The sequence below is a fragment of the Lutra lutra genome, chromosome 3 (assembly GCF_902655055.1).
Source record: "Lutra lutra chromosome 3, mLutLut1.2, whole genome shotgun sequence".
NCBI classification, from domain to species: Eukaryota; Metazoa; Chordata; class Mammalia; order Carnivora; family Mustelidae; genus Lutra; species Lutra lutra.
This window is the reverse complement of record NC_062280.1, coordinates 9,856,288-9,881,263: the sequence shown is the minus strand read 5'-3', so window position 1 is coordinate 9,881,263 and position 24,976 is coordinate 9,856,288. Positions and strand designations below refer to the sequence as shown.

At 39.0% G+C, this 24,976-nt stretch overlaps 1 protein-coding gene across 4 annotated transcripts in view; it reads left to right on the top strand.

Moving 5' to 3' along the window:
• The window catches only part of RFTN2 (raftlin family member 2), a 70,084-nt gene that overhangs the window by 4,925 nt on the left and 40,183 nt on the right, over positions 1 to 24,976 (top strand). For 3 of the 4 annotated variants that reach the window (XM_047720672.1, XM_047720670.1, XM_047720673.1), the window contains exons 2-4: positions 15,194 to 15,377; positions 17,141 to 17,255; positions 21,361 to 21,640. In XM_047720672.1, coding sequence (XP_047576628.1) covers positions 15,194 to 15,377; positions 17,141 to 17,255; positions 21,361 to 21,640 — 579 coding nt within the window. Of the gene's footprint in view, positions 1 to 12,484; positions 12,630 to 15,193; positions 15,378 to 17,140; positions 17,256 to 21,360; positions 21,641 to 24,976 lie in introns of those variants that run through there. The other variant, XM_047720674.1, reaches the window with a different exon arrangement.

The following is a 24,976-nucleotide window of genomic DNA, read 5'->3' as shown; positions in this document are numbered from 1 at the left end:
TCCTCTTAAATACTGATGTTGAGAGAAAATAGATACCCATTTCTATCGGCAGTGTAACTTATATCTTCTATCCTACATATACTACTTATATCTGGGTGGACAGCTACTCATTCATTGCACTAATATTTGCTGAGTACCTACTGAGCTAAGAGCTAGGGTACAAAGATAAATAAAGCCTAGTCCCTGGTCTTTATGAACCTGTACCCTAGTGAGCATCCTACGGAGGGACACCCAGTGAGAATGTGTACATCATACACTATACTATGATACAGGCTATGCTGGAAGGGTGAGGGTTATAGAAGCATATAGCTGATTGGTGGGATCCAGAAAGATTCCTTAAAAGATGGGTCACCTCCATCTGAGGTAGGATGTAAAGTATGAGTAGGACTTAGACAAAGGTTTGTACCCACAATAGAGAAAATACAACTGCAAATTTATAAGGAAAAAACAAACAACCCAATAGGAAAAAAGTGCACAAGGAATTTGGACAGGCACTTCACAAAATAGTTAATCCAAAAGGTCACTGGACATATGAAACTGTGCTCAACCTTATTAGTAACCGGGAAAACGCATGTGAAAACCACAGTGAGATACCACTAAAAATTATCCAAAATGGCTAAAATTTTAAAAGACTGATGATACCACGTGTTAAACTGTACACCATTTTGAGGGGGAAATGCTTTAGCATTACCTGGTTAGCTGAAGATACACCAAATACAGACATGTGCGCATGCGTACTGTGAGGCACATACAAGAGTGTTCAGGGAAGTGTAATTTATAATAGCCCAAAAGAATGAACAACACAGAAATCCAAGAATAAGAGATTAGAAAAATCAGTTGTGGTATACTCACACAATGGAACACTATACTGCAAAGTCAGCAAACTCTTTCTGTGAGGGGCTACACAGTAATTATTTTAGTCTTTGTGAGCCACGTGGTGTCCATCACAATTACTCAGCTCTGCCATTGTAGTACCAACATACCTTATGTTATGAAATAAGCCATAGGCAGTACTTTGCCAACCTGGACTGTACTGCAGTGAAAATGAATGAACTAAAACTATGCAACCTACACAAGACAAATCTCACAGGCATAATGCTGAGTGAAGGAAGACAGACACTGGGGGCACCTGGCTGGCTCAGTGAATACAGTGTGCGACTCTTGATCTCGGAGTTGTGAGTTCAAGCCCCATACTAGGTGTAGAGATTACTTTAAAAAAAAAATAATAAAAATTAAAAATCTTTAAAAAAGAAGAAGATAGATGCAGAAGGATATGCCACATGATTCCATTTATATAAAACAAAAATGGACAAAACTGAACTATGGTGTTTAAGGCTGCATTCTTGGATAGTAGACTAGAAAGAAGAGAAAGGAAATGATGGCCATAAAATCCAAGATAGCCCAGAGTGGGAGAGGGGGATTGTGATTGGAAAGGGCAAAATGGAAAGCTTCTGGAGTGCCCGCCATGTTCTGATTTTTGAACGGATGGTGGTTACCCACGTCCTGTCAGTGTTTATGTTTTATTTTATTTTTGTATGTCAGTGACATTTCTACCCCTACCCAAAAATCTGTAAAAGATTAAAAAAAAAAAAAAGGCTAAGTAGGAAGTATAGGTAAAGCAAATAAGGCTGAAAGACAAGATATACAAACTCAGAAACGAGAGAAAATTTCATGGTCTGTCCGGGAACCACAGATAAAACAGAATGGATGGAGAGAAGCTCAGGAAGGAGGCAGCAGTGAAACAGAAAGCTGCACGAGTCTGAAATGGTCATAATTTGATCTTTCATTTATCTGTCTATAGTAATGAACCCGTAGTTCAATAGAGTTTTAGCATATTTAAAACTACAGTTACATTACTTCAATTAAATATACTAATGAGTGACTATAAAAATGGCAGCTTCCATGGAAACATAAAAGATTACATAACTTGGATATTGTTCATCTAGCAGTTCATATTGCTAAATAATTTTAAGCATTTTGATAAGTAGAGTAAACCAAATATTCCTTTTAATATCCATATGTGAAATTGCTTAACAATTTATTATAGTCCAAAAGCTTTAGCCTAACTCATGTCTGAACTTTCACAAATTCTTAACATGACCCAAATCAATGGAGTTTTACTTTCTTATAGGCACTGAAGTGTATGGCTGTGGAGTAATCTTGTCTGGTTTAATCGCAGCCTCACCACTTACTAGCAATTTGGACAAGTTACTAGATCTCCCTCTTCCTGGGTTTCCTTATCTGAGAATAATGATAGTATCTACCTGATGGAGTTTTGTAAGGGTTAATTAAGATTAGGCATGTAAAGCATTTCACATAGGGCCTGGCACAAAATAGGCATTTGGTATATGTTACCTATTATTTTTTACTATAATTCCTAAATATATATGGAGATTGACAGTCTATTCCCTTTTGAAAATATGGCGAAATTACTTGCCAGTGTTTGTACATTGTATGTTTATCTGAGGAAATAATGTTTCATAAATATTTCAAAAACACATACCAGTCTTCAGAAGTAAACTGGTGGAAAGAACATATATATGTCTTGGACAGTTTTCATAGAGTTATGTCATCAGAGCAAAGCTTTTGGCATTGAGCAAGTTCTTAGCTTTATACTGGAAGGTAAATCTTTCTGTTTCTAAAATGTGATCTTTGCCTAAGAAGCTTTTAAGCAAATGAGCATAAAAAAGTCTATTGATATTTTATTTTAGAAACTATGAAGACAAATGTTGAAATGTTGCTTGACTTTCAGTGTGTTTCAATTTTAATCATAGAAATCCACTTTGCATTTATACAGTTTTCAAAGCAATTACAAAATATTTTCTTTCATCAGTAATCCACAATAGTCTTTAAGGTATAATAAAGCATTTACAAAGAATGCAGCATCAATTTCACAGTAACCAACCACACCCAATAATGCTGTGAACAGCACCATTTGTTCCTTCTCCCAAAGAGCTGAGAAAGAACGGAAGGTGGCTGCAGAGCTAGGAGGAGGAAGACGGATGGCTTGCAGCTGCTGCTCACCGCCTGTGCTGTTCAAATTCTAGCCAAAACAACTACCACCTCCCCCTGAATTTCCTGGTATCAAAAGTAATAGAGCCAAGGGGTGCCTGGCTGGCTCAGTCAGTAGAGCATGTGACCTTGAACTCAGGGTTATGAGTTCAAGCCCCACATTGGGTATAGAGATTACTTAAAAACAAAGCCTTAGGGGCGCCTGGGTGGCTCAGTGGGAAGCCTCTGCCTTCGGCTCAAGTCATGATCCCAGTGTCCTGGGATTGAGCCCCACATCGGGCTCTCTGCTCAGTGGGGAGCCTGCTTCCTCCTCTCCTTCTGCCTGCCTCTCTGCCTACTTGTGATCTTTGTCTGTCAAATAAATAAATAAAATCTTTTTTAAAAATTTAAAAAATAAATCTTGAAAAAAAAGTAATTAGAAAAATAAACAACAACAAATTGACCCTCTGATATTACTGCCCCAGTATAAAGACATCAGATCAAAGGCTTGGCCTCAAACACCGAGCATGTTGTGGAGGGGAAGTACTCACTCTGGTCAGCACTGATGAAAATTCCTCTCTGCGCACAACTCTCCCCTTCCTCACACCTCTCAGCTCAGTCAGGCTTTCAGTCTCTTCTCGGCACAAGTAAGAATCAAAGGGACTTACATGAAGGGAAGTCCTCATAAAAATTCCTGGATTTATTTTTCCTCTCTATGCTCCTGGCTTTACTTTTCTTGAATGATGTTTAAAGCAAGTCCCAATGTCAGATAAGGAGGACAATTTGTTAAAAGAGTGAACCCCAGCCCTTCTATCACCATCCTTCTCCTCTTCCCATTAATGAAGAATTGGATCACTTTTTCTGTGTCCTAGGATGCTGGACACTGTCTATTGTGATCTAGGTGGCCCGGCCTGGACCTGAGCAGGCTCTAGTCAGCAGAGTTCCTGGTGTGACCCACAGCAGAAGTTGCAAACCAAGGAGATAATGGGCCATATTCAGCCTTCAGACAGGTCTCACCTGGTGTGCACAGTATTAAAATATTTGAATTAACTATCTTTTTTTTTTTAAATGTGCAAATATTACATAAGAATCTGGATTTGGGGGCCGCCTGGGTGGCTCAGTGGGTTAAGCCGCTGCCTTCGGCTCAGGTCATGATCTCAGGGTCCTGGGATCGAGCCCCGAATCGGGCTCTCTGCTCAGCGGGGAGCCTGCTTCCTCCTCTCTCTCTGCCTGCTTGTGATCTCTCTGTCAAATAAATAAATAAATAAATAAAAAGAATCTGGATTTGGGGTTCTTCTTAAAAATTAGAAGATCCAATAACAACTGGGCCCACATGCTTATATGGCAGCCCTTAGCTGAACCTACTACTCTCTTTGGATGAGGTTCTGAGTCTTTTCTAGGTCCCACAGCCCCCTCCAGAACAGGTCCTTTCTTCATTTTAACAGCCTGGTGCCTTCAGCTGCCTTACTGGACACTTAAGTGTCCTTACTGGGACTCGGTGTACTAAGTCAGTGAGTTAGGAAGCCCTGATCTGGACTGTGAGCTTCAGAGCACCTAATCCACAGGGTGAGTTGGGACACGAGATCTAGAGCATGCATAAGGACCTCTGATCTAGAGTGTGAGTTAGAGACCTCTAGAATTCTACAGGATGGGAAGCAGTCCGTGTTTTTGGAATAAATCCAAATCTCTACAGTGATCTTCTTTCTGGAAATTTTTTAAGTGTCTTTTTTTTTTAAGATTTTATTTATTTATTTGACAGACAGAGATCACACGTAGGCAGAGTGGCAGGCAGAGAGAGAGAGAGGAGGACGCAGGCTCCCCACTGAGCAGAGAACCCGATGCGGGGCTTGATCCCAGGACCCTGGGATCATGACCTGAGCCGAAGGCAGAGGCTTTAACCCACTGAGCCACCCAGACGTCCCCTTTCTGGAGATATTTAAACCAACAATGACATCCTTGAAGACACCTTCACTGGAAGTTCTCTTTCCTGAACTGGACCACCAAGAGACAAACACAGCCCTGGTGTCTGAGTGTTTACTCTGTGCCAGGCACTGGGCTCACGTTACTATTGAACAATCTATGAAGTACTACAGTTACTTATCCTTGTCTCAGAGAGGCAAAGTAACTCATTTCAGATCTAGTAAATGGCATAATCATGATTTGAACCCAGGTGATTTGCTTCAAGAGCCTAACACCCTGAGGAAAATACTGCATTGCCTCTCTTTCTGGAGGAAAGGACCTTATTTATTTAACAAAGCAGGCAACCATTGTATGGCACATACTGCACGCCAGCTACTTTCTAGGAACAAATATTAACTAATTTAATCCTTCTGACAATCCTATAGGGTAGATCCTATTTTGGGTGGGGGAAGGGAGGGGTAGATCCTATTCTCATTCTCACTTTGCAGATCCTATTCTCAATCTCACTTTCCAGGCTAATAAGTGTCAGAACTAAAATTCGCATCCAGGTTCTAGAGTCTATTTTCTAAACCCATGCTCCATGAGAACCCTGGAGCTCTGTTCATTGAATATGTTACACCTAATTTTTTCATTTGTTGGTCTTTTAGTAAGTATTCTTAAGCACTTACCGTAACTGTCATGTCTGTGCTGAGGGCTGCTTATCGAAAGGCACAGACCTGGGCACCTGGGTGGCTCAGGGGTTTAAAGCCTCTGCCTTCAGCTCAGGCCATGATCCCAGGGTCCTGGGATGGAGCCCCACATCGGGCTTTCTGCTCTGCAGGGAGCCTGCTTCCCCCTCTCTCTCTGCCTGCCTCTCTGCTTATTTGTGATCTCTCTCTGTGTCAAATAAGTAAATAAAATCTTAAAAACAAACAAACAAAAGGCACAGAGCTGCAGATAGAAGAACACACACACTTGAGGCAGTTCAATACTGACTATAAGGCACTGAGCCCAAAGAAACATGATCTTTACATAAACTTATGTTAAGATATAGTTGTATAATTTTTTTCTCCCTCTCTAACTTTTCTAGATTTCTCAGTTTGTAATTCCTCCGAAAACCGCTGTGTGTGTGTGTGTGTGTGTGTGTGTGTGTGTGTTTAGAGCATTAACATTTCTTTTGCTTTGAGACTCAAGACAATAACCTTACTTTAGTGAGAGTACAAGAGGGTGTGGAGTTGACCTGGAAAGCTGGACTTATTCCGTTGACATCACCAGAGAACGAGGTGTTCCTTAGAAATACATTCTCCACCTGAACAGGAACCCCCTTAAGCACCAATGTTATTCTGTTATAACTATCTTCTTGGTGATAGTTTTTAACATGTTACATAACTCTGCCTTTGAAAACCATATTCTGAAACAAGAGAATGGAGGGAATGAGTTCATTTTCATGATCAGTTTGGGACAACGAAGTATAGAAAGCCCATTAAGTGACCCTAAACTGTAAAGTTTTTATAGTTCTTTTATCTAGTTTTATAATTCATTTTATCCCTCTGATGTCATCTGTCTCCTTGTTACTGTCATTGTGTCCTTGCTCCTCCTTAGTGGGTCTCTGAGCCTCGACCAAATCACTTGGCACTGGACATGAGATGCTTTCAAGTTGTACACACAGGCAGAGTTAAATAACGCTGAGTCTCATAGTTGTGCCCTTTTCAATTCTCTTTAGCCCTTCCAATCAGTTTGGAATTAATGTATCTTTAACACCTCTCTAATGGCTAATTTTCCTTTTCAACAAAGAGAGAACAGAGGTATGGTTCAGAATCTTTGGTAGAGATCAGTATCTGGCTAGAATCTAGTATTTTCATTGTATTCATTTGTATGACAGCTTTCTACTTATGGTAAGTGATTCTGCTTTTATGGTCATATGAGAAATATAGATTCCTTTTGAAATAAATGGAACTTTAAATGAAAAGTAAGAGGCATCTGTGTGACTCAGTCAGTTAAGCATCTGACTCTTGTTCTCAGCTCAGGTTTTGATCTCACGGTCGTGGGTTCAGGCCCCCGCACTGGGCTCCACACTTTAAAAAACAAAAAAGAAAAGAAAATTAAAAGAGGAAATTTAAGAATATGGAAATCCAATGGTACTCAGATATGACAAAATTTGTGAATGTGTGCTCAGTGACCTAAGTTTGGGATACACCACCTCAGTCCAAACACGCCTGGTAGTAAGGGGAGCTGAAGGCTCCAGGCCTCTCATGGAAAAGCGGGTGATCCTTGCGAGGCCCGAACCTACACTTAAAGACCTGAGTGTGTCAGACTCATGCTGTGCTTCCCAGCCAGCTGCAGCTGGGGTGAATACTCGTCCAGGTGGCTGTCCCCTCCACCGTTCAGCCAGTGCCACACCAGCCTGCTGCTTCTGTGGGACAGCCCTTCACATACATCCAGATGGCATCCTGGGTCCTCCCTTCCTTGACACATAAATTGTGGAACACCTGTAAGGGCCTTCAGACCCCTCACTATCCTGAACACCTTTTTTTAATGTACTCCAGCTTGAAACTGCATCTGATTTGGCCCTTAAATTGAACATAATCCACTTATTAATTCAACAAATATTAACTGAGCGTCAGTGTGGTAGGCACTGTTCCAGGTATAAAGAAGTCGTGGTGAACAAAGTGTGACTATCCCCCTGCCTTCATAGAGCTTTCAGTGTGGTGAGGGAGGCAGACCCTAAATAAGATAACGGGGTGACGGGCACCTGGGGGGCACAGTCAGGTGGGCCTCCAACTCTTGATTTAGGCTCAATCATGATCTCATGGGTCAAAGTATCAAGTCCCAGTTTGGGCTCCACACTCAGCGGGGAGTCTGCTTGAAGATTCGCTCCCCTGCCCCTCCCCCGACCCGCATGGGCATGTGCGCACAGGTACCCACTCCCTCTCTCTCAAATAAATCAATCTTTAGAAAAAGATAACCAGGTGAATACACTAGTATATTCTGATTATTATTTAGATGGTGATAAATGTGTAGGGGAAGGAAAACAAACGAAGTATTCCAGTGTTGCTATACTGAGCACAGAATTCAGTGAGCCAGCTTCCTGTGGAGGCAATTTTCTTTCAGATGACCATAATCACATTAGATTAACTGCTAACTTGTTTTTTTAAGATTTTATTTATTTATTTGAGAGAGAGACAGAGAGAGAGAGTGGCAGTATAAGAGGGGGAAGGGCCAGAGAGAGAAGCAGACTCGCCACTGAGCAAGGATCCCGATGTGGGGTTTGATACCAGGAACCTGAGATCATGTCCTGAGCTGAAAGCAGATGCTTAACTGGCTGAGCCACCCAGGCACCCCTAACTGCTAACTTAAAATTAATCTGTGGTCAGCTGAAGTCTCTAGGGTTTCCTCCTTCCCCCACCAAATGAACATGTATTAAATCAGATTTTTCTCATTCTGTGTTTTGAGCTATGAAAAGAACTAAGAATTTATCCCTGTTCAGATTTTTTTTTTAACATTTATAGCACCCAACCAAGAGTTCTTCAAATCCTCATTCTCTTAGCCAATGTATTTGCAACACTTCTTTGTATTTAATTATCATTTTTCATTGACTCCAAAACATTGTTGATTGTAAAACACATTATTACTTTATGTACTGCTAAGGGAGAAAAAAATGTATGAATTAAACTATGACTTACTACTTTCTCACTTAGTTAATTTTTGCCAATGATAAAACATCTTTCAGACATTTTTAAACATTAATTATTCCTTCCACCTCTCTCCTACATACATAGAAAAAGGAAAACTAAGTGCAATAAAAATATCCCTGAAACATCTTTAATTACACTCAAGCCCCAATTCTTCCAAATCATTTTCAAACTCAGAGCCTATGTGTCCCCTTTTTTCCATATAATTTTTTCCTCTGGGCTGTCAGGAGCATTAGAAATGCCACATTTCTTAAAAGACTGTTGGGCTTCTCTCTGAAGCACCTGACACCCATTCTACAGGTTTGCCACTGGGGCTTCCTTGATATTGCCAGAAGCTACCAATGGCAGTTTTCAGGCAAGAAACAGGGAACTAGGACTCACAGTTGTAGTTCAAGTGATCCTTAAATGGTGTGTTGACTGAAACCTCAAGCACTCTGTTTAGTCATGCCATATGGGAAAACAACCCAACTTCACACAGGTAATGATATCCACTGTCATTATCACCTGCCAACAGTAGTAGTTAATGCCAGGACAGATTTTCAAGCCAAGGCATATCCCTTACTCTTGTATTGAATTTTATAATTTATGAAGACACACTTTCATAAAAATGAAATGCTCATCTCTACTCATGTATTTTTAAGTTATCATCTGTAATCTACATACATCTGTGTTTCACTTTTGTCAGGTAAATAGTATTTCTCATAAACTTCAAAATTTCTTATACTTTCATGAATTTTTAAGTTTTCATTTTGCAGCCTACCTCATTAAGGTCATCATTAAAACCAATGGGAAAGCATCAAAGTTTTTTTTTTATTTATCTGTCATCATTTTGAGGAAGAAGTAATAAAACACCTTTTTAACGGGGTGCCTGGGTGGCTCAGTGGGTTAAGCCTCTGCCTTCGGCTGAGGTCGTGATCTCAGGGCCCTGGGATCGAGCCCAGTATCAGGCTTTCTGCTCAGCAGGGAGCCTGCTTCCCCCTCTCTCTCTGCCTGCCTCTTTGCCTGCTTGTGATATCTCTCTCTGTCAAATAAATAAATAAAATCTTAAAAAACAACACCTTTTTAAACCAATAAACTAGTGCTATTATACTTTAAAAAAAAAAAAAACTTTGACCTAAATGTAATACCTAAAGCTATAAAACTCCTAGAAGAAAATATATGGGAGAACCTTCATGACATTGGATTTGGCAAAGATTTTTCAGATATAATGCCAAAAGCAGAGGCAACAAAAGCAAAAATAGGTAATGGGACTATAACAAACTTAAAAACTTCTGTACATCAAAGGGCACAATCAACAGAGTAGAAAGTCAACCTATGAAATGGGAGTAAATATTATATCCAGAATATATAAAGAACTCCTACAACTTAACAACAAAAATAACCCAAGTTAAAAATGGGCAAAGGGCTTGAATAGGCATTTCTCCAAAAATGATACACAAATGACCAAGGAGCATATAATGTTCAACATCACTAATCATTAGGGAAATGCAAATCAAAACTACAATGAAATATCACCCCATACCCATTAGGATGGCTACTATTAAAAAAAAAATGTACTAAAAACAAGTGTTGACAAGGATGTAAAGAAATTAGATGGTAAACTTTATATTTTCCCACAATAAAAAAGGTTCTATGTCAAAGAAAATATATATCCTATATGTACATATTAAAATCTACTTTCTCCTTCTGAATTTGATGACCTTAGATACTTTATATACACCGTTGACAGGAATGTAAAATCATGTTGACAGGAATGTAAAATCATGCGACTACTATCGAAAACAATATGGCCATTCCTCAAATAATTAAAAATGGAATTAACCATATAATTCAACAATCACACTTGTGGGTATATATCCGAAAGAACCAAAAGCAGGATCTCATACAGATATCAGCACATCACCCTTCATAGCAGCAGTATTCACAATAGGCAAGTAGAATCAACTCAAACGTCCACTGATGTATGAATGGATAAACAAAATGTGGTATATAGATACAATGGAATCTTCTTCAGTCTTGAAAAGAAATCCTGTCACATGCTACAACATGGATGAACCATGTGCCGTTATATTAAGTGAAATAAGCCAGTCACAAAAAGACAAAATAAGTTGACCTACGAACAATACAGGTTTGAACTACACAGGTTCACTTACATGCAGGTTTTTTTATGAATACAGTACAGTACTGTAAATGTCTTTCTCTTCCTGAAGATTTTCTTCATAACATTTTCTTTTCCCCAGCTCACTTTATTGTAAGGAGACAGTACCTAATACAACGTGTTAACCGACTATGTTGCTTCCAGTTGACAGGAGGCCATTAGTAGTTAAGTTTTCAGGGAGTCAAAAGTTATCTGCAGATTTTTGTCTGCATGGGGGCTGATGTCCCAAACCCCACGTTGTTCAAGGGTCAACTGTAATGTATGATTCTACTTATATAAAGTATCTAAGGTCATCAAATTCAGAAGGAGAAAGTAGATTTTAATATGTACATATAGGATATATATTTTCTTTGACATACAACCTTTTTTATTGTGGGAAAATATAAAGTTTACCATCTTCACCATTTTTTTAAAAATTTTATATATTTATTTAACAGAGAGAAAGATCACAAGTAGGCAGAGAGAGAGAGGGAAGCAGGCTCCCTCCTGAGCAGACAGCCGATGCAGGGCTCGATCCTAGGACCCTGAGATGGTGACCTGAGCTGAAGGCAGAGGCTAACAACTGAGCCACCCAGGCGCTGCTTCTTCACCATTTTTACGTGTACAGTTAGCGGCATTAAGTACATACACATTATATGCAGATAAAGATTATAAGCAGATACCATATAATCTTTAATGATGAAGGTGGCATTATGGAACTAAAATAAATAATGTTAATTATTATGAACTGCTGAGCACCTGGTAAAATACAGAATCGTTGAAGTATTTTCAAATATTCTATATTTACTAACAACTTAAGTGCCTTTTGAACTCAGTAAGTACCTCTTATATATCAGCTGCTGCAGCCCTCCATTCCCTGGGATGGGGGCAATTTCACAGAGAACAAGCAGAGCGAGGGTTGCCTGAATTGCTCGGGGAAAGCAGACTTTTCCCAATCCTCAGTTCTTGGTTTCTGGGGTTTCATTCCAACTTGTGGCACGAGAGTAGACTAGGTGAGACAACGTGGGACCAAACATGACTCCAAGCACAGCAGCAAGGGAAGCAAAAGCAGCAGGATGGAGAAGCTCTCCAAGCCTACAGCCTCATTCTGTGTATGGGATGTGGCCCTTTGACAAATTTCTCCAGTTTTCACTCCAAGATGGAGCTAGTTACACCCGATGTGGCTCCACCTCTCATTCCTTTTTAACCTCCTTTTCTATGTGGTTTTCTCATCGCAATATTACTAATGTAAGGAACATAAAATGGGGCCTGAAGTTAGAGCCGACTGAAGTGAATATGACCTTGAACTCTCCCTGGTTAGATTCTCACCAGGATCTTTACCACCTTCACTTTTACAATCAAAAGAGTAGCAATTCCACAACACTGCCCATGTGTTCATTCCCTGTGGTGTCTCCCTCCAACAAGTCCTAGAGAAATGGTACTTTTGTTCCTGAACTTAATAGATAACTTTTTTGGTTTCCATTAGCTAACATTGATGGCTTTCCCTCCTTTATGCAAAAATTTCACCTCCTAGTTCCCCTTATGAACAGAATTTCCAACTTAATGTAATAACCTAAGGAAAACACTGGGCACAGAAAGAGTCATAAGGTAGGTTCCTTGCCCTGAAGAAGAGACAAACATAAAAACAAGTAACTCTCATCAAGTCTGAAAGGGAACTAGCAGAACCACAGCACAGGGGAAGAGGTGATTCACCAGGCGCAGGGAGCAGGAAGGGAAATCAAAGCCTGGCGGCGTGAGACAGTGTGCAAGGTTCAGGAAGTGCAGTAGTACACGCCCGCCCAGCAAGACGCACCAGAAAACCGGTGACAAGAGGGAAGGCTGAATGAGAAGAAAGAGGCCAGACCATGAAGATTCTTTGGTATCATGCTAAAGCATTTCCACTTTGGACAGTAAGCAACAAGATCTATTAAAAGATTGCATTTCTTTAAAATGTTGTGGAATTGGTATGCAATTCTAAAAATAAGTTTAGGTTATGTTTCATTCCTTAGTCTTAACAGTTTATTCTGTTTTATAGTTTGTCCTTTTCTTTGTTTGGAAATCAGGATTGGTCGTTAAAGAGTAAAACCATATGAATGGCAGAGTGATCGCCTCACAACCACGCAGGACAGGGCCGTTTTTGCCATGAAACCCATCTGTTCCTTCAAAGTCCAAGATGATTCTCTGTGTTTTCGTTCCTATACATAACGATAAAGAAAATATATTGTAAATAGAATCGTGTAAATCCAAAGGAGGATCAGAATTTGAGGAAACGGATCTGTCTTGGTTTATTTAACTTTCCTATTGAGTGTTTTATTTTCTTTTGGGAAGTTGGCAGGAATACCCAGTGTTGGAGGTTCTGTTCCATCACGTGGATATTAGTGTTAGGGGAGGTGGGGATTTCCTCTGACCCTTCTTCTTTGTCTGCCTCTTAACCTCCTTCCTGTGTTCAGGCAATTAGCAGCAGTTTTTTGCTGGACTCCGCTGACCAAACTGACAGAAGGCCAACAGCCAGCATTGCCTATACCTGGAATTAATTTCATATGTTTTTTTACTCAAGAGAATCAAATTGCAGGTCTATTTCTAGATACAAATTCTTGATTGTTTTCCAGAAAATGAGGAATATTGTTACAGAAAATAAAATTGTTTTTTAAATTAATTCTGCCTGAACATGAAGAACATTTTCCCAAATAACACACCCTTTTCCTTTTGCTAAAAACTGTACACAACATACTGCTCTGTAGTTTCTACAGATCTGCCCTGCTTCAAAGAGATAATTCAACTGCGTATCAATTTTGCATTTAAAGTTCCTCTACATTTAGGAATTTTACTTATTAAAAAAGAACGTCTGGGGCACCCGGGTGCTCAATCAGTTAAGCATCCAACTCTTTTTTTTTTTTAGTTTTATTTGCCAGAGAGAGCACATAAGCAGGGAGAGTGGAAGGCAGAGGGCAAAGCAGGCTCCTGCTGAGCAAGGAGCCTAATCCCAGGACCCTGAGATCATGACTTGAGCCAAAGGCGGACGCTTAACTGCCTGAGCCAACCAGGTGCCCCAAGGGTCCAACTCTTGATTTCACCAAGGGTCATGATCTCAGGGTTGTGTGGTTAAGCCCCATGTCAGGCTCTGTGCTGGTGTGGGACTGCGCAAGCTTCTCTCTCCCTCTGCCCCTCCCCCAATTCTTTTTCTCTCTCCCCCTCTCTCGGGGAAAAAAGACTTTCTGGTTTCCTTTACTTTTCAATTCCTTTCCTCAAGCATTTATATAAGTATTGAAATCAGTATTCTTCTAAGTGAAGTAAGTCAGAGAAAGACAAGTATCATATGATTTCACTCATGTGGAATTTAAGAAACAAAACAAGAGGGGTGCCTGGGTGGCTCAGTGGGTTAAAGCCTCTGCCTTGGGCTCAGGTCATGATCCCAGGGTCCTGGGATCGAGCCCCACATCGGGCTCTCTGCTCGGCAGATAGCCTGCTTCCCTCTCTCTCTCTGCCTGCCTTTCTGCCTACTTGTGACCTCTGTCCGTCAAATAAATAAATAAAATCTTAAAAAAAAAAAAAAAACAGGATGAACACAGGAGAAGGGAAGTAAAAATAAAATAAGTTTAAAAACAGAGAGGAAGGCAAACCGTAAGAGACTTTACAGGTAAGAGAACAAACTGAGGCTTGCTGGAGGGGAGGAAGGTAGGGTGTGCTAAATGGGTGATGGGCATTAAGGAGGGCACTTGCTGGAAATGAACACGGGGTGTTACACGTGATAGAAATAAGAAAGCACTTGACGACCTCTGCTTAACAAATATCATTACATCCACTTGTAATTTTTAGATTTGTATTAATTTTATATTAAAAAATTATGCATCGGGGGCACGTGGGTAGCTCAGTTGTTAAGCATCTGCCTTCGGCTCAGGTCACGGTCCTGGGATCAAGTCCCATATTGGGCTCCCTGCTCAGTGGAGAGCCTGCTTCTCCCTTTCCCGCTGCTGCTCCCTCTGCTTGTGCTCTCTTGCTTGCTCTCTCTCTGTTAAATAAATAAATAAATAAAATATTTTTTTAAGTTTAATTTAATTTAAAAACAAATAAATAAATAAATAAATATGCATCTTATCCTGTTCAGAATTGTAAAAACAATTAGCTCTTCAACTTAATATTGTTTCTCTTATGTATGTCTTCAGTATCTATTAATGGAATACAGTCACTCAAAGGAAATCCCAAAGAATAAAGCTACCTTAATTGAAAAATATGTATAAGGCAACTCTACTTTAAAACATATTGGTAATATTACATATCTACCACCTTAGAAGGTTACTTTTGCTTTTTTCCACAATTAATTTAGATATAATACATATTAGTGTAACTTTATTTGAGATTAAATCATATGAATATGCTTCCTATTCATTAGGATTATCACACATAGATAGAAATAATGTTTTATAAAATAATATTTTATAAATGTGCAAATTTCTCATTGCATTTGCTATTTCAGCTTCGCCGAACCCAGAAGTCATCAAGATAAATTCAATTCCAGATATAGTAACAAAAGTGGAAGACTACTATCTTAAAGGATACATTGTTGGAGCCATTCATCCTGTGATACAACCTGTGGGGCAGAGGAAACACCTACCGGCAAGTTACATGTACAGAGTGGTGCTGTTGCGCTGGAAATCAAGGTAAGCCTAGGGCTCAAGGACACAGACGAGGAGCTGTTGAGACAGTTTCTTCAGCTACAAGAAAAGGAAGTTTGAATGTAGTGATGAGGATTAAAGGATAATTAGGGAGGTTGGTTTAGAGCACATTTTCCAGTAATTCAACCTGGACTGAGAGAAGGAAACTTACACCTCCTTCCTTTTAAAGCTCCTCATTGATTTTAGCGCTTTGCAGAAAATGGATCCTACCTGAGGATGTCGGTGAACAAAGGAAAAGGAAAATAGACTCAAAAAGCTCCTAGAACCTTCAGCAGAGCTACCGTCAGCTACAGGTCGTGTCACCGGACTGAAAGAGCTGACTGGACCAAGGAAGGCCACTTTCACTGAGCGTTGTTTTTTTTTAACTGTCCTATAGTATTTTATTTATAGTGGCGACAGAAACCCTCTCTCCCTTTTAAAACTTTCACAGCAGAAAGACCTACCTGCCAAGTTCTCACAAATCAGATAGACTTACCAGCTTTTTCCAAAAAAAAAGTAGGATGTAAAAACCATTTTTAAACTTTTTTTTAATAGCTGTTTTCCCAAACAATACTGCAACCATTTTTGTCAGCCTCGCTTGTAAGTTTGATAGTTTTCAAAATAGAGTTGCCCTTTCCAATGAAGAATGAAAATAACCAATAACATATCAATAACATATCAATTTTTTTTTTTTTTTTACACAACGCTGGCACTATATCAAGCCATCTCAAAGACCAGGGTAAACACTGTTTTCTCTTTTTAGTGCTGGCCTAGTAATTGATCACTTTAACTAGGAAAGGGCTAAGCAAGGAAAGAAAAATGAAATAGAGGGGGAAAAAATGAAAATAGAAGGGAAAAAAAACCAGGAAAATTGCAAAATCAAACAAACAAAAAAGGACTTTAAAAAATTCCAGTTGTGGGGCGCTTGGGTGGCTCAGTGGTTTAAAGCCTCTGTTTTCGGCTCAGGTCATGATCCCAAGGTCCTGGGATCGAGCCCCGCATCGGGCTCTCTGCTTGGCAGGGAACCTGCTTCCTCCTCTCTCTGCCTGCCTCTCTGCCTACTTGTGATCTCTGTCAAATAAATGAATAAAATCTTTAAAAAAAAAAATTCCAGTTGTGCTTTTAAGGGACACTGCCCTGCTACTCAGTAACTGCCACCTTATAGAAATCTGAGAGGGTTTGTATGGCCCCAGCTTTCACCATGAGATGGAACTTCATCTGGTATTTCAAGCATTAGTGAATAAACATGCTATTTTATCTCAGGGTAGCAACGCTTATATCCTAATTACAAATCTATTAAACTATGTATAAATTACTGTTCCTCTTTTAGCATAACTTCCAGTGGACTTAGCAGTGCTCTGACAAGACTAAGAATAAGCAAGGGGTAAAGATCAGAAAAGGAAAAAAGGAAAAAGACAGGATGATAGTTTTTTGCACTTAAATAGGACACTTACTTGTGCTTCTGTACAAAAATGAGGTATAACAGTGATCTGAAACCATTTCTCACAGTTTTTATTAAAACGACTGGTGAATTTTTTTCTTCCATATTAAATTAGAAAACAAATTAATAGAGGTTTAAACTAAGAAAATTAAAATTAATAGAAGTTACTCTGTTTTTCTAATATTTTTACCTAAGAAAACAACCATTAGGCTTAAGGGGAAAAAAATAGTCTTGACCTTATTTATGAGTTGCTCACTCATTTTAACATTGAGCATATTAGCTGAAAATAATCAACTAACTTCCAACATGAATATATTCTCTGTTACAGCCCGAAGCATTTGGCAGTACCCAGTGGACAAAGATGCCCGAGACTTGTGATTGAGGAATGTCCTCTAACTGATGAGACACAAACAAATGACATAGCAAAAGAACTGATAGAAAAGGTACATGTAGGGGCGCCAGGGTGGCTCAGTGGGTTAAGGCCTCTGCCTTAGGCTCAGGTCATGATCCCGGGGTCCTGGGATCGAGCCCCGCATCGGGCTCTCTGCTGAGTGCAGGGCCTGCTTCTCTCTCTCTCTCTCTCTCTCTGCCTGCCTCTCTGCCTACTTGTGTTCTCTGTCTGTCAAATAAATAAATAAAATCTTTAAAAAAAAAAAGAAAGAAAAAAAGAAAAGGTACATGTATATACTTTTCCATGTGGTATTGAGAAAAACTTGGTATTTCTTCTTCATCAGTTTCCTTTCTTACTTTAAAAAGAACAAGGAAATATGGTCAGTGACTTCTCCTTCCAAAGGTTAAAACATACTGAAGCACACATACCAAATTGTACACTTGGAAACAGCAATGCAGGCCAATGAAACAGAATGGAAATGCCAGAAATAAATTTACACACATATAAGAAGTTTGGCAATAAACCTGATGAAATAAAATTGGGGTACAACCATCATTTAGTAAGTGCTGCTCAGAAAATGGATAATTGTTCTGTAGAAAAATAGACTCTACACATTTTAAATGAGATAAAGGGGTAACTTTTTTACCTAAAAAAAGTCCAGAAGAAAATGAAAGAGTATACTGAGTAGACATACTCAATTATAAATAGGTTGAGGAGTTTGAGTATATAAATATAACTTATATACTAGGAAAACTAAGCTTTAAAAAAAGAATGGTGGGGAGGAATTCTCAACAAATGTGTCCTATGGGAGCTTCATTTAGAATTTACAGGAAACAAATCCAAATACATGAAAGTAATACCCAGTCTTGAATGGAAAGACAGAATCCATGGACAGCAAAATACAAAAGCAAACACGAAAGACACTTGGAAAAAGGGTCAACCTAACTAATAATTTTTAAGTAAAACAGTATTAATACCTCACCAATATTAACTGAAAAATTAAATTGAAGATATTAAATCTAGTGTTGAAAGAGCTTTAAGAAAGTGTTTGTATATTGCAACTGGTATTGTAATGAATTAGTACAGTGTTTCTGAATATCAGTCTGGTGATAAAAATCATAAATCCCATTTTACCTCTTCTATTAGAATCTATCCAAGAAATTAACTAAAAAATGGAAAGACTTGGGCGCCTGGGCGGCTCAGTCAGTTGTGTCCAACTCTTGATTTTAGCTCAGGTCATGATCTCAGGGTCTTGGGATCGAGCCCTCAGTGGGGCTCTCTTCTCAGCAGGGAGTCCGCTTCTCTCCATCTCCCTCTGACTCTCGCTGGTCCCGCCCCCTGCCCCCCACTCTCCCTCTAAAATAAATAAATAAATCTCTTTTTAAAAAGAAAGAAAAGGGGGGAAATAATTTTTATATGAAGATAGTTTAGTGATCAGTGAATAAGGGGCCAGATTCTCAATATCGGAAAACCAAGGAGGCGGCAATGGTACATCCATACAATGTAACAGTTTATGGAGATTGAACAAGTATATTGACTGTTGACCTAGAAAAGTCTACATAATATAACTTAATTGAAATTCAAATAAAAACTGAACAGTATATATACATATTAATTAAAACCCAGAAAAATTATACATTCATGAGTATTCTAAATTGATGGGATTTTAAGTGAAAGTTTGTTCTTAGTTGCACTGACGTATTTGTAAGGTTTTAGCTTTTTTTTAAAGGAATACAGCCAAAAACCTAAGGCATTTCAAGTAAGCAACTGTGAAATTTGTTCACTGTTTCTATTATTGTCACCAAGTTTTAAATGGCCATGTGTGTCTGTAGTTTCGTGTACAGCCAGTTATAGCTGCTAATGATGTTCCCTTTTAGGTATAATGTCACCATTCAGTATTGTTTTCAGGAACAGTCCTTGAGACTAGATTTTTATAAACAACCTACACATACTGTTTACTACTACTATTCTGGGAAATTTCAATTTATTTTTCTGGGAATAAATCCACTCCAAAAAATTTCTTTTGAAACAAAAATGTAACTACTAATTTAGTCTTGATAGATCACCATCAGAGCCCTTGTTTTGCATTTAACTTCCTGGACACAGTTAAAGATCTATTTAAACAGGAAAGTAACTGTTCTTCCAACAATTAAAGTAATGGGGTTATTTCATGAAGAGAAAAGCTTCAGGAAACATAGCACGTGAGCTCTTTGAACATTTGCTCCATGTGTGGACAAGAGCCATAGATGATGCCAAAAGTTATTTTGGAACAGCTGTCTTACAAAAAGAGTTTATTGTTAAATAGCTAGATTTTAAGTCATTTTATCATTATATCAATATTTACTCTATTTTTAAAATTAGGTTTATGAGTGTTTTTTCTTGGGATTTTAAAATAAAAATAATATTTTAAAAATATCAATCTTCCAACTTAAAAAAATGGAAAAAAAAAACATTAATATTCTATTTGTTACCAGACTTTTCCGGATAAAACGTCCTAGTAATAGAAAATAGAAAAAGCCTTCTGCACTTTTTCACCCAAATGAACTAATAAGGCCTAGAGGAAGAACTGACAATAAATGTACCCCTTCCCACCTGCAGCACCATGCCTCCTTACCACTTCTCCTTCCTCCCCCAGGACATCTGATACAAAGGACAGTTTGTGGTTATTTTTAAGGCTTCATGCATTGTTACAACCTCAGTATGTTCATTTATAAGAATAAATGATACTGTGTCAGTGTCGGCCTCTGTCCCAGCTCCACACACCCACACCTCTGTCCTGCTCAGAATTCTCTTTTTTGGCTGATGCTGAATGACCATTGTGGGCATTGCTGTCTGGTTTTGCACCAATTGTTCCTGGCCCCTTTCATTTATTTCATTTCTGACCATAGGTGTTTGCATTTGCAACATCCACCATAAGTCTTTTTCCCCTCCCAGGTAACATTTAAAATATTTAATTTAGGGGTGCTTGAGTGACTCAGTAGGTTAAGTCTCTGACTCTTGGTTTTGGCTCAGGTCATAATCTCAGGGTCAATGAGATCAAGCCCCACACCAGGCTCCTCACTCAGCAAGGAGTCTGCTGGATGATTCTCTCTCCCTCTCCCTCTGCCCCTCCCCACACATGCTCTCTCTCTCTCTCTCTCTCAGATAAATAAGTCTTTAAAGAAATCATTTAATTTAAATGTTTAAAACAGTGACCAAATAAAAGATGTTGTTATTTCTTCATTTTTACTTATTTAACAAGTACTTATAGAGCACCCACAGGTACAAAACAGCACAATACAGAAATGATTAATACACACACACACACACACATATATATATATATTATATATATGTATATACAGTCCTAGCCCTCAAAAGAATTGCCAGTTTAACAGAGGAGAAAAACTAGATACAAAAAGAACAAAGAAATGAAGCAAAAGCAGAGTAAGGGAAAGGTGCCTAGCAGATAATCATCACTCTCAAGGTCTCACATTATTTCACCTCATTATATTATGTGCTCCTGAATCCTGTTCTTTAACTTACATGATTGAATCTAATCATGTGCATTTGGCCCGATAGAAACAGCATTAAGATATAAGCATACGTGAAAGCTTCCTGAGAACGAATCAGGCCTACGCATTATATGTAACACATTTGTCAAGAATTAGACTTGTAACATTTTTCTTTACCTGCATCAAGAAAACAATGCTGTATGTTTTTGCTTTTAAATTAATGTTCTCATCGCTTCTCGGCCTTTTGGCTAAGATCAAGTGAAATTCATGTTTCTTCTTTATTCATTAGGATTGTGTTGTTTTTAGATTTCTTGGAATAGTTTTTAATATTGCCTCAATGAGAGAAACCGTTGTTAACAAGTCTGTAAAAATCATGTTATAGAATTATTAGTTCTTCCCAAATAGTAACTTTTTGAAGAAAAACATGATTCCTGTTCTCATAATTTCTAAAGCGTATCTGTTTGAAGTTCTGTTTGAAGAAGTCACGGTAATAGTGACTTAGGAGGAGTGCTTTATTGGAGGTTATTACTCTGTGTATGAATGGGTCTTTGCTTAGTGGTCAATTTATTTCTTCTTATGGGTTTCCTTAATAAGCCTATAGGCTAACTGATGAAGTAATCAATGTAAATGAATTTTACATTTTGTTCTATAATCTCTTTTCAGATTAATATAGCTGCTAAGAGAGGAATGAAATTTGTTGGATTCATATCACAGCCTTACCCACCACTTAAATTTTGCAATGGAACCAACCATGATGGAGATACGGAATCAACACTGTCTGTGAGACACACTTCAGAGGAAAACTGTAAAAGTTGGAATGAAGGAACATTGAGTGGGCAATCATCTGAGAGTGGAATTGAGGAAGAACTTCATCATGAAAGTGGACAGTGTCAAATGGACCGAGATGGCAGCCCCAATTACTCTAAATCCAGAAGGGGAGAAGGTAATAGACGAGAGAAGTAGAAATAGTGCAATAGTTTAAATTTAGCAAAAATAAATTTTTCATTTTTCTTTTAGAAATGTGAGGCAAAGTAAATTTCTAAAGATTATAAATACTGAGTAAACTAATACAAACTTGTCTTGAATTTTTTTGAAATTATTATAGCCAAAAATAAGATAGGGCAGATCTTCAAATAGCTGTTCGTGGCATGGTCGTACAATGCCATCCACATAAGGAAGTTTTGTTTTGAAAACTGGTTTCCATCTAGTCATTCACCAGCTCCTGTATAAAATGGAGGCTGTGTGTGCACAGAAAGTGATTCTATAAACATAGAGAGCTGTTCTGACTCATGTTTGTTTTTAAAAACAGTGTGTGAGAATTTTAGTTTTGGCTTTTCCCATTTCATGGATGGTTTTTGTCTTTGAAGTTAATTGGCTTTCTTTGATCATCAATTAGAATAAGAAAATGCAATTCATGATGAAACCATTAATATAACAATAGTGCCTGCATCCTAAAATAACCTTAAACATTAGTCTTATTCTACTTTGCCAACTGGCAAGTCTTCCAAAAAATTGAGACTGCTTTTTCATGTATTTTGGCCTGCTCAGAGTTTTCTGCTACCTTCGCAGGCGTGCTTTAAAAGGCACTACTAGATGCAACATGGAGGGTTAAGGGGGTAGGAGAAGAATAAATGAAACAAGATGGGATTGGGAGGGAGACAAACCATAAGTGACTCTTTTTTTTTAATGTTATTTATTATTTATTTGACAGAGAGAGAGAGAGAGATCACAAGTAGGCAGAGAGGCAGGCAGAGAGAGGAGGAAGCAGGCTCACTGCTGAGCAGAGAGCCCGATGCGGGGCTCGATCCCAGGACCCTGAGATCATGACCCGAGCCGAAGGCAGAGGCTTAACCCACTGAGCCACCCAGGTGCCCCCATAAGTGACTCTTAATCTCACAAAACAAACTGAGGGTTACTGGGGGGAGGGGGGTTGGGAGAAGGGGGGTGGGGTTATGGACATTGGGGAGGGTATGTGCTATGGTGAGTGCTGTGAAGTGTGTAAACCTGGCGATTCACAGACCTGTACCCCTGGGGATAAAAATGTATCATATGTTTATAAAAAAATAAAATAAAATAAAAATAAATATTTAAAAAATAATAATAAAATAAAAGGCACTACTAGAGAAAGTCAAAGACGATGCATACCTTAGAATTAAGAGCTCTGGAGTCAGACTGCCTCAATTTCTTCATAGAAAGGGGGTTGTTGTGAGAAGTTGCTAAAGATAAGACACTTAGTCCAGTGCCTGCCGCAGAATCAGTTCTTTATTAAGTTAACTGTTGTTGACTGATCCTTTGATCCGTGCCAGGGCTGAAACTGCACACTCTGGTGTAACACACCGCACACACACACACCGGCCTTCCAGGTTGTAGTGAGATGTACTCAACATTCTGAGTATGGCAGAGACCCACTCGACCATGATCAGCACCATCTTTTTAAGAATGAACTAGAAGCATTTTCTAATTCATCATCTCACCCCTCCTCACCACCACCACCCTCCCATTTTCTTCCCCAGCTCCCTAGCTAACAACCATCCCGATTTTCCTGCAGTGCAAACATTTTAGGAACAAAAGGGTTGTTGGAGCTATGGTCAGAGATCTATTTTCTATCTTCCATACAATGCTATCTTTAAAGTCCTGCTGGTTCCCATCCTAACTTCGATAACATCAGGTGTTTATTCCAGTCCTTTTAAGTTCTAAATCCAATATGCTACCAATTTAATTAAATTATCCATCTTTAGTTTCTACTTTCTTTTTTTAATTTTTTAAAAAATTTTTAGAGGGTGGATGGAGGGACAGAGAGGGAATCTTTTTTTTTTTTTTTTAAGATTTTATTTATTCATTTGACAGAGAGAAATCCCAAGTAGGCAGAGAGGCAGGCAGAGAGAGAGGAAGAAGCAGGCTCCCTGCTGAGCAGAAAGCCCAATGCGGGGCTCGAACCCAGGACCTGGGATCATGACCTGAGCCGAAGGCAGCGGCTTAACCCACTGAGCCACCCAGGTACCCCCAGAGAGGGAATCTTAAGCAGGCTCCATGCCCAGTGCAGAGCCCAACCCAGGGCTTGGTCTCACAACTCTGAGATCACTACCTGAGCTGAAATCAAGAGCCAGACGCTTATCAACTGAGCCACCAGGAGACCCTAGGCTCCACTTTCTAAATAGTTTAAATCATAAACTTCTTAATAATTTGTCTATGACAGTATTTCTTAACTTTGTGTGCAGGGGTGGGATGGTGGCAACATGAGTTTGAGGGAGAGACACACAAAAGACCTCTTAGAGAATCTGCTGAAACCCATGGAGACTCAATTCAGAAAAATGTACATGGGGGCACCTGAGTGGCTCAGTTCGCTGGGCATCCAACTCTTGGTTTTGGCTCAGGTCATGATCTCATGGTCATGAGATCTAGTCTTGCATCTGGCTCCACACTCTGAGTGGAGTCTGCTGGAGTTTCTCTCTCTTTCTCTCCCCCTGCCCCTTCCCCTACTTGAGCACTCTCTAAACTAATTAATTAAGTTAAATTAAATCTTTTTTTTAAATGCACATAACAAAAAAATGCACATGACATACATACCTCCAAGTACTTTTGCAATACAAGTGGCGTTGGTCTTCCAAAACATAACCATATAGGTGGGTCCATAGACCACTCCCCAAGTCAAGAATTTGTCAATTTATAGGGCACCTGGGTGGCTCAGTTGGTTAAGCCTCTGCCTTCAGCTCAGGTCATGATCTCAGGGTCCTGGGATCGAGCCCCACATCCAGCTCTCTGCTCAGCAGGGAGCCTGCTTCCCCCCTCTCTCTCTGCCTGCCTCTCTGCCTACTTGTGATCTCTCTCTGTGTGTCAAGTAAATAAATAAAATCTTTAAAAAAATTAAAAAATAAAAATAAAATCCCTGACTAAGGACTGACAACAAGCTATTAAAAAAAATTATAGATGCATATATACAATATCATACTGCTTTAAACGTTTTTTTAAACTGCAAAACATGATATATATTAATGGGTATATAAATGTGCATTAAGAGAGTAAAAGCTTGAATGAGAATAATAAACACCAAATCATTATAGTAGCTACTTCTGGAGAATTGGCTTAGGGAAGATTACAAAGTGAGCCTCAACTACATCCATTTCTCATTTCCTGGAAAAAAGTCTAAAGGAAACATGGCATAAGGTTAACATTTAATAAAGCTGAGTGGTAGGTAATTTTATTAATTCTCTATGCTTATCTGTTTGCTTGAAACACATGAGTAATTAAAAGAAAATTTTAGGAACCTTTTTAATAAGTG